This window comes from Crocuta crocuta, unplaced genomic scaffold (genome assembly GCF_008692635.1).
Source record: "Crocuta crocuta isolate KB4526 unplaced genomic scaffold, BGI_CrCroc_1.0 scaffold277, whole genome shotgun sequence".
Taxonomy (NCBI): domain Eukaryota; kingdom Metazoa; phylum Chordata; class Mammalia; order Carnivora; family Hyaenidae; genus Crocuta; species Crocuta crocuta.
In genome coordinates, this window is record NW_027531912.1 from 247,281 (window position 1) to 258,305 (window position 11,025).

Sequence of the window (11,025 nt, forward strand, 5' to 3'; positions counted from 1 at the left end):
TTAGACCCTGTATAAATAAGAAGTCTCCATTTACCTATTTTTCAGCTCTTATACATTTCTACTTCTTTCAAATTTCCACATCCTCCAACATCGAAATACTTTTAGGAAGATAAGTTTTGTCTAAACCCTCTATTTTATTCACAGGACATAGGGGACAGCAGTTTAATTTGCCTAAGTCACAATTAGTCTGAGAGGCTAGTATATATAGCCAAGATTTTATAACTCCCTATTACTAATAAAAAACAGCACATTTAAAAACATGAGCTAATTCGGAAACAAAAGAGCAAAGAGGTTTATCTGTTTAGTTTTTCTAGTAAGTAGTATACATTCCATTGTGTAACAGCTTGAGTAATCAGGAACACAACTCGATTTTTTTAGATTTTTTATTTTTTTTAAGTAATCTCTACATCCAAAATGAGGCTCAACCCCATAACCCCAAATCAAGAGTAACACACTATACAACTGAGCCGGCCAGGCACCCCCAGGAACACAATTCTTACAATGATATGCCCCTTTGACTGAATATTCCTAAAGAAATAAGTATCTCTAGATACATGCATAAAAATATTCTTAAGAGTTATTTCAATACTAAAAACTGGAACCAGGCTAAATAGAGAATAAATCAGACATATAGACCTGATATAGTCAAAAGTTCAAGATGTTTTGTTAGGTATTTAAAGGGGTAGTAGGAGGAAACAGTTTACAAATGTACTACTCTCAATGGTGAGATTATCTCCTTCCTCATACTCTGATATTAAGATATTTATAATTACAATAAAGACAAAAAACTTATTTTGAAATTAATTTGAGCATTATCATTTATTAAACTTTTCTTTGAGCCAGAAGGTTACAATGAAAGAAACTAACATATAGACAGCTGATAGTATAAGTTGGTAAGACTTTTCTGGAAGGCAATATGACAACATATTTCTACAACTTTAAAATACTCATACAAACTCACAAATGCAATGCCCTCCACCCAGAACTGCCTACAAAAATACATATATATACATAGAGGGAAAGAGTCTTGGAAAGCATGAGAAATTTTCCAAATTGAGTAATAAGGAACATTATTTCTTTCAAAATCACTATAATCCAAATAGATATTTTTTCAACCAAAAGTCTCTGGAAGGATACGGACAGTGATATCCTTTGACCTCAAAACTTCTCTTCTAGGAATATACTCAAAGAAATAAAGAGAAATTTGAACAAAGATGTTCATCATAAATCTATAAAAGCAAAATCTGGGAAACTGTGTAAATACCAAATATGGGAATGATCTATCCATATCCACTATGCAGTCATTAAAACTTGTATATAAATGTTAATGGTATGAGAAAATTTAATATTAAATGGCAAAAAAAAAACAGGAAGTAAATTATTCAGAGTTGCATTTCAACCAAGTGATAATACAAAGCAAAAAGAATGAAAGAAAACCACACAAACAACTTATGTGGTAATCTTCAGGTAACAATACTATCAGGGATTTTTTTCCCCTCATTTTTTTAATTATAGATTTTCCAAACAATTAAATATCACTCATAACAAAAAAAAAAGGAAAAAGGAAAAATGACTAGCATTTTATAGCATTCTACACTCAGCTTTAGTCATTCTTTAATATTCTCCACAATTTCTAGACTGATAAAGTCGCTAATGAGCCTAAAAAGATGAAAAAACGAGAGAGAAACAAAAAGAAGGATATATGAGAGAGACAGACAGACATATAAAGGTTAGGGGGCAGAGGTGAAAGAGAAAGGGGCATACACGGACATGGTCATCAAAAAGCCAGGGTTCTTATAACTTCTCTTTTTTAATGTTTTCACAAAGCAAAACTGTCCAAAGAAAAATTTTTCGAATAGTTGATAAATTTGCCAACCTTCAAATATTTAAAAAAGTAATAAAATGTTAGTAAGAAAAAACTGAAATCAGATAAACAGTCAAAATTAAACCCCAGTAAAGTAAAAAGAAATCTAAATGTGCCTATTATACAAACTATATTGCTCCATAAGTGTGTTTTTAATCTTTTTTCACTATTTACACATTACTACTAGACAGAACCAGAATTGTATTAGTAAAAAGTAATTACATGATAAATAAGATGCCAAACTGTTAGACTTCAGTGGTAGTTAATGTAAAGAGCATTTTTCTCCAATCCTTTAAACATAAATTTCTGTGAATTTCTAATAATCTGCAGAAAAATACACGGTTTTACATCTCTATTAGCTAAGATTTCAAACTTAAAAGTCAAAAGAATTAACTTATCTTACATGAGTACAGTAACCAGGGTAGTACCAATTACTACAATGAACAAAGAATCAAGCAAATAAATTCATTTTCATGGGGTATATCACTAGCTGCTTACCAGGATTATGATGAGTAGCAGATTCTCCATTCTGAAATACGTCTCCTGCCACATTCATTCTACCAGGATTAAAAGGTCCTACTGCAGTCTTGGTCTGTGAAGTTAAAGATGGGGTGTATGTTTGTATATTAACACCAAAATTACTTGACTGCAGTCCGTTAGAGACATCTCCCAAGTTGGTATTCTGCAGTGATGTTACATGTGTAATCATTAAGTTCATATCTCGCCCGTCAGTATTTTCTAATTGGCCATCATTCACAGAGCTTACACCTGTTTCTAAGGTTGTAACATTAGCAATCTGAATTTCAGAGTCTGGTTCTGTGGTGATACCACTATTACCCATTCCTGCATTTACCTTACTTCTTGAAAAACTGGAAGTGGAGAAATCCACATCATTGGTTCTGTTTTTAGATTCAGGAGGTCTCCGTTCAATAAAATTGGAGGAATTTTTCTCTTGCCCTTGATTTGTTTCCATGTCCTCTTCATCATCAATGACAATTGTCTCACTTACACTTCCCTTCTGAGAAGACAACTCTTTTGAGGATGGAAGAATTTTGGAATCATTTCCTTGCAGTTCTTCATTTTTTGATGATGTAAATGTTACAGTCCTTTGATCAGCTACCACTGGTGCAGAAGGTGGGGGAGGTTGTACAGGTTCGATAAAAACAACATCATCATCATCTTCCACCGATGAGTTTTGAAATTTGTTAGATCTAGAAACTAAAGGATTAGGTGGACCACTAAACGAATTTCCTACATTCGTGAGACTAGTTGCCATGGTCGTGCTCCCTAATAAAACAGAAGTCTGATCAGTCAGTTCTAATCCTCCCACTGAACCTGTGTCCATGCCAAAAAACCTGTTAAGGAGATGGAAAAAAGAAAAAGAAAACAAATGTCAGTATAAGCTTTTGTTATTCTAACTGAAAGAACTATTTATTTGGTTTTTATTTGTTTTTAAAGCTTACGTATTTTGAGAGAGAGAGAGAACGCGAGCACGTGTGACCAAAGGAGAGGCAGAGAGAGAGACAGAGAGACAGAGAGAGAAGAGTCAATCCCAAGCAGGTTCAGCACTGTCTATGCAGAGTCTGAAGCGGGGCTCAGGCTTACTAACTGTGAGATCATGACCTAAGCCAGAATCAAGAATCAGACGCCCAAAGGACCGAGCCACCCAGGCACCCCTGAAGAACTTTTTAAAGGTACTTTTCCTTTTTATTCTAAATGACAATAATTCTTATTTAATGAGGAAAACTTTGGTATCCATTCTGTCTCATTCACTAAATTGCATATAGTTTACCTGTGAACCTCTTGCAATATAAAGAGGTTAATTATCCAATTTTCAGTAATGATATGTAGTATATTCTCACTTCCACCACCTCCTTTCTACCATACTATTTAAGCTACAAACTTTACCACTGAAAACCTGGATAAATCCTTCAATGTGTTTGAACAGTAAAATAACAAAAACACGGCAATAAAAATCCCTTCACTATACATTTAGCCTGGTATCCACTGTATTAAGATGATACGATCTTATCCCTCATTTCCCTTGCCTCATCTTTTTCTAATCCCTTTTTTTCATATTCCCTGACCCCCTTACAACTATATAATTAAATCCTTCTGAGAATCTGAAATCATTCTTGACCTTATCCAGAAAACTTAAATCCTTATTTGCCAGGCACTATTGCTCTGTGCTTTATATCCATGTATCAGGCTGAATAATGGCTCCCAAAGATATCAGATCCTAATCCCTGGAACCTGTATGTGTTACCTTATTTGGGAAAAGGGTCTTTGCAGATATGATTAAGGTCAAGGATTTAAAAACAGATTAGCTGGGGTGCCTGGGTGGCTCAGTCAGTTAAGTGTCCAACTTCGGCTGGGGTCATGATCTCACGGTTCGTGGGTTCAAGTCCTGCGTCCGGCTCTGTGCTGACAGCTAGCTCAGAGCCTGGAGCCTGCTTAACATTCTGTGTCTCCCTCTCTCTCTGACCCTCCCCTGCTAATGCTCTGTCTCTCTCTCTCAAAAATAAATAAATGTTTAAAAAAAATAGTAATAAAAGAAAGCAGGTCTTACTAACATGAAAAGATCAGTAAGATTACTGTTGACTGAAAAATATTACAAAACAGTATTATTACTATTATCTACGCATTCCCCAAAAACCCATACACACATTCTATTTTTCCTAAAGTACATACACTTTTATGTAAATTCATGAAAAAAAACTCTGAAAGGATCACACTATACTGATAGACATAGTTTATGCAAGAAGCAGGGAGTCTGAGTAAGAGAGGTGATCAACAAGTTGCACTTCAGATTTATTATTTTTTAGAGAGAGATGAGCACACAAGCAGAGGAGAGAGGCAGAAGGGCACAGGGAGACGGAGAGGGAGGGGGAGGGGAAGAGGGATGGTGAAGGGAAGGGAAGAGGGAGGAGGAGAAAGAATGATAATCCCAAGCAGAATCCACACTCAACACAGAGCCCAACAAGGGGCTCATTTCCATGACCCCGGGATCATGACTTGAGGTGAAATCAAGAGTCAGTCAATTGACTGAGTCACCAGGGATCCCAGCAAATTATACTTCAGATTCAACATTAATCTAGAAAGAATTTCAGGCAGCGAAGCACCTGAATGAATAATGGGAAAAATAGGGGCACCTCGCTGGCTCAATCAGAGGAACATGCAACTCTTAATCTCAGGGTTATGAGTTCAAGCCCCACAATGGTTGTAGAGATTATTTAAATAAATAAATGTTTTTTTAAAAATAAATAATGTGGAAGACAGGAGTAACAGAAGATACTACAAAGTTGATAAAGCATCAGTTAGATGAAGGAATTATCACCGGATACAAGAAGAATACAGATTAAGCACTTTTCATAGACATTAAATAGGGGTATATTAGCCATTTTATGAAAACACTGGGTAGATCATAACTAATTGCTCCTCACTGAATGTCTAGAGGCCAAAAACAGTGACTGGGCACAGAGTACACACTCAGTTTTCCCAAATATTTGTGGAAAGGCCAGAAGGCAAAAAAACCCCTCTAATTCACTTTGATTACCGGAGTTATTTTTAAGTAACAATTATTTAATTGTCAAGTTATACAATTCTAGTCCTTTATTTGATGTATATTGTGCTAGTCTCCGACCACTTAAACTAAGTTTAGTTTCCAGAGGGCACCATATCTTATTTAACATAATAATGAAAATTTTTAAATAACAAACAGTATTTTATAGGAATGGCTCTATTGTATTTTCACTTAAATGTGACAAAAACTCCTTTTGAGTTAAATAAAAACAGATTTTAACTTTTCTATAATAAAGCCATACTTCAGATATATTAAAACTACCCATGGCTCCAAGACAACAACAGGACTCAAAGAGCAAGAACTATGTCTGTATCAATCGGACGACATGTTAATCCTGACAAATGGCAGAAGATACATTTATATCTGCTTTAAAGAAAATGGATAATTCTATCTAAAACTGTAAGGGGTGACTACTTGCTTGTCACAAAGATCTACAAATTATCATTCCATACCCTAAGATGTTTTAAATATTTTCATAAATTAAAATACATACACCATTACTCTAAAGCAGCTCCTCACTAAGGAAGACTTCTTCATGGTAAAACAATAATATATGCTAAGGGAAACCTTCACATAAGGTGTTCACATAATTTTAAGTAAACATGAAAAAAAATTTTAACACCATTACAGAAAGCATTAAGAGTTGAAATATGCTGAATACATTGATTCAAAATTTTCATAACCCCATTAAATTTTTAAAAAATTAGTGCATCCATCCAGTAATATTTAACATTCATTTGAAGCTTGTTATGATCCAAATATTCATGTTAAGGCAATTCCATGAAGGAAATCACCATTGCGTTCTTTATACAGATCTTAAAACAAGAGGTGCTGGCTGGTTCAGTTGGTCGAGTGTGCAACTCTTGATCTCGGGGTTGTGAATTGAAGCCCCAGATTGGGCATAGAGCTTACTTAAAAATCATCATCATCATCATCATCTTCAAATCATCTTCAAAACTAAGTTGCCCAAGACCACAGACAAGAAGTTAGACATCAGGATTTGAGTATTCATAATGATATGCAATATGTAATTAAATTTTAAATAAAGTAATATAGCACAGCTCTCATTAATAAAATATTCAGTTAACACAATAACCAAATCAATATTCAAAATATACAAGTATCCATGAGAAGAAATATCAAGCCTGGGGCGCCTGGATGGCTCAGTAGGTTGGGCATCCAACTTCAGTTCAGGTCATGATCTCATGGCTTGTGGGTTCGAGCACTATATTGGGCTCTGTGCTGACAGCTCAGAGCGTGGAGCCTGCTTTGGATTTGAGTCTCCTTCTCTCTCTGTCTCTCTCAAAAATAAACAAACATTTAAAAAATGTTTTCAAAAAAGAAGAAGAAATATTAAGCCCAACAGGCGAAACAAGGATTAAAAAAAATGGACTTGAATTTGCAGTTAATACCCATGTGCCATAAGGTAGGAAGTAGCCTCATCAATGTAATAATTTTCAGAGGAATAAGGCATAAATCTACTGATGTTATGAAATGCAGAGGCTTTTAATGCATGAGTTCTCTGGATCCTTTCTATGGTTTTAGCACACCTAAAACAGAAGACAATTTCCAAGACAAAAAAGCTAGAACTGACCTCACAATACCCTCTGGTGGATGGCTGCGAGGTATCAATTTATTCTTCTCAGAAGAAACAGTGGGGCACAGAATAGAACTTTCTTTACCACAGTTCTCTGCAGTAATCCACTTCTCAAAACAGAGTAACTACTCAACTATAACAACTGTTCTCAAATCCTAGACTGTAAATAAATTTGGCCACTTCTATATGTCACTGAGAATGTTTCAACCACCAAACACTTAATTTACTCCTTTTATCTGATTAAAAGTTGACCTGATTAAATCTGATTAAAAGTTGACAACTTCTACATTATCTATATAAAGCCTATTCCATTTAGCCACATTTCTCCATCAAGTTAATTCTAATTAGCTATGTTACACTGAGCAAATTCCTTTACTTCTCTGAGCTTCAATTTTCTCTACAGTAAATGGTATGAAATAGTTCTCAGGGTTTTTCTTAGAATTCAAAGTGATAATCAGATGCAAAAATCAATTAGCAAACGGTTAACTCCTAATAGAAATTTTTGCCCGTACCTCAAGATTTCAGTAAGTTTCTAATTAATTTTTAAGCTCCCTTGTGATATTCTATCATTGTCACAGACTAAATGTTTGTGTCCCCCCAAATTTATTACACATTAAAGTGGTATCAGGAGGTAGGGCCTTTGAGAGGTGATTAGGTCACAAAAGGAGGAAACTTCATGAATGGGATTAGTGTCCTTTTTATAAAAATCACCCCAGGGAGCCCCCTTCACTCTTCCCCTATGAGAGGAAAGAGTGAGAAGACAGCAGTCCATCTAGAACCAGGAAACCATTTGACACCAAACACTAAAACTGCCAGAACCTTCATCTTAGACTTTTCAGCCTCTAGAACTGTGAGAAATTAATGGGGTTTTTGTCGATGGTATTTGTGTGATAGCAGCCCAAATGAAGACATTCATCATAAATCTTCATAAATGTTTTACAGTTGTATTTGGTCTTTACTTTGATTCAACAAGAATCAATTAATACAAAACTTGATGTTCTCATGAAAAACAAGAAAATGTTGACATTCTTAACAAATAAAATATCAGTATTTGCTGAGAAAAGCTTATGAACGTTCAGAGAAAATCACAAAGAAAGCAATTCCAAGTGAGTCAAGAAAATCATCATTTTCTCACTGATAAGCCTATCTAAGAGCCTTCTAGATACCATAAGTTTTAAAAAGAAAGCAAAGGTGAATTCTTCTCTATAGCAAAGGTTACTAGTCAATATGTGTTCATAGTATTTTTAATAGTTCTGAATCAAACTGACAAATTTTAGGGGCGCCTGGGTGGCTTGGTCGGTTAAGCGTCCAACTTTCACTTGGGTCATGATCTCGCGGTTCGTGGGTTCGAGCCCCGAGTCGGGCTCTGTGCTGACTGCCAGCTCAGAGCCTGGAGCCTGTTTCAGTCTGTGACTCCCTCTCTCTGACCCTCCCCTGCTCACGCTGTCTCTCTCTCTCTCTCTCTCCTAGAAATAAATAAAAACATTAAAAAAAAAAGTTCAAACTGACAAATTTTATTTTTTTTTAATTTTTTTTTGTTTTTTTATTTATTTCTAGGAGAGAGAGAGAGAGAGANAGAATAAAATCTTAATAAAATAGGAATAGATTTATAAATACATATATAAAACAAGCCAAAGATATCATCAAAGTTAACATGAAATATTAAAAGCATTAATTAAAGTCAAAATTAGAAGATAAGGATATTCTTATTATTACCACTCAGCACTGTACTGGAAGCACCAACGAATGCAATTATATAAAAATTTTTTAAAAATCTAAAAATTTTAAAAAGGAATATTATTATTATTTGCAAATTAGGTTAATTTTTATCTCAAAGACACAAAAAATTTACCTGAAAAATTACCACAGTGAGATAATTTAGTCAAGTGCTGGATACAAAATTAATATGTAGGAATTAATATTAAATTTAATGGATGGCCAACTGGAGACAGAAGACTCTGCTTCTATCCAAAGAGTAAGTACAGAGATTAAAAAAAAAAAAAATTTTTTTTTTAATGTTTTATTTATTTTTGAGAGAGAGACAGTGTGAGCAGGGGAGGGTCAGAGAGAGAGGGAGACACAGAATCCGAAACAGGCCCAGGCTCTGAGCTGTCAGCACAGAGCCTGACTTGGGGCTCAAACCCACAAACCATGAGATCATGACCTGAGCCGAAGTCGGACGCTCAACGGACTGAGCCACCCAGGAGCCCCGAGAGATTTTTTTAAAAAGGAGGAACATCTGGGTGGCTCAATCAGTGGAGCTTCTAACTCTTGATCTCAGTTCAGGTCTTGATCTTATAGTCATGAGTTCAAGCCCCCGTGTTGGGCTCCGCACTGGGTGTGGACCCTAAGTATTAAAAAAAAAAAAAGACAAACCTCACAGACAAGAACAGGGGAGAATTCAACAGTATGGAAAATGTTAGAAGAGGAGGAAGGCCAACTGGAGCAGCCACTCTGGAAAACAGTGTGCAAGTTCCTCAAAAAATTAAAGACCAAATTACCTTATGACCCAGCAATAGCACTACTAGGAATTTATCCAAAGGATACAGGAGTGCTGCCTAACAGGGACACATGTACCTCAATGTTTATAGCAGTGCCATCATACCCAAGGTATGGAAAGAGCCCAAATGTCTATCAACTGATGAATGGGTAAAGATGTGGTATATATATACATATATATAGTATATGGAATGGAATACTACTTGGCAATGAAAAAGAACAGTATTTGTCATTTGCAACAATGTGGATGGAACTGGAGGGTATTATGCTGAGTGAAATAAGTCAGTCAGAGAAAGACAGATATCATATGTTTTCACTCATATGTGGAAGTTGAGAAACTTCACAGAAGACCATCAGGGAAGGGAAAGAGGAAAAAAAAAAATACACACACACACACACACACACACACACACACACACACACACACACAGTTACAGAGGCAGAGGCAACCCATAATAGACTTTTACTACAAAGAGCAAATAGAGAGTGGAAGGGAGTGGAGGGCCAAGGACAATGCGTGATGGGCACAAGGAGGACACTTGTTGGGATGACCACTGGATGTTTTATGTAAGTGATGAATCATGGGAATTTACCCCTGAAGCCAAGAGCACACTGTATACACTGTATGTTAGCTACCTTGACAATAAATTGTATTTAAAAATATATAAAATAAAATAGAGACAACATAAATTTGTAATAAAAAAATGTTAGAAGAGGAAAGAGAGAAAAGCATGGCTGGGGCGCCTGCGTGGCTCAGTCGGTTAAGCGTCTGACTTCGGCTCAGGTCATGATCTCATGGTTCGTGGGTTCGAGCCCCACGTCGGGCTCTGTGCTGACAGCTCAGAGCCTGGAGCCTGTTTCAGATTCTGTGTCCCTCTCTTGCTCTGCTCATTCTCTGTCTCTCTCATTCTCTCAAGGATAAACATTAAAAAATAAAAACAAAAAACAAAAACAAACACACAAATAGAGGCTCCTGATTGACTCAGTTGGTTGAGCATCTGGCTCTTGATTGCAGCTCAGGTCACGACTCACAGTTCCTGAGTTCAAGCCCCATGTCGGGCTCATTGCAGAACTCATTTCGGATCCTCTATCTCCTTCTCCCTCTGCCCCTCCCCCACTCTCATGTGCTCTGTCTCTCTGAAAAATAAATAAACTGGGACACCTGAGTGGCTAAGTCAGGTAGACGTCCAGCTTCAGCTCAGGTCATGATCTCACAGTTCATGGATTTGAGCCCCACATTGGGCTCTGTGCTGACAGCGTGGAGCCTGGAGCCTGCCTTCAATTCTCTGTCCCCTTCACTCTCTGCCCCTTACCCTCTTGTGTGTGTGCGTGCACACACTCTCAAAAATAAATATTAAAAATTTTTTAAAAGATTAAAAAAATAAAACACACACAAACATAGAACTAAGAAATTATCCACTGAAGGAGTTTATGTCAGTTTTGGTTGGTTTTTGGAGGTTTGTTTGGTTTTTTTTTTTTTTT

At 36.2% G+C, this 11,025-nt stretch overlaps 1 protein-coding gene across 5 annotated transcripts in view; it reads right to left on the bottom strand.

The window, feature by feature from the left end:
• ZMYM2 (zinc finger MYM-type containing 2) overlaps positions 1 to 11,025 on the bottom strand; it is a 106,537-nt gene that overhangs the window by 70,376 nt on the left and 25,136 nt on the right. For 3 of the 5 annotated variants that reach the window (XM_077774729.1, XM_077774727.1, XM_077774728.1), the window contains exon 2: positions 2,363 to 3,219. In XM_077774729.1, the coding sequence (XP_077630855.1) occupies positions 2,363 to 3,219 (857 nt within the window). The remainder of the gene's footprint in view (positions 1 to 2,362; positions 3,220 to 11,025) is intronic. The other 2 variants (XM_077774730.1, XM_077774731.1) reach the window with 1 other exon arrangement.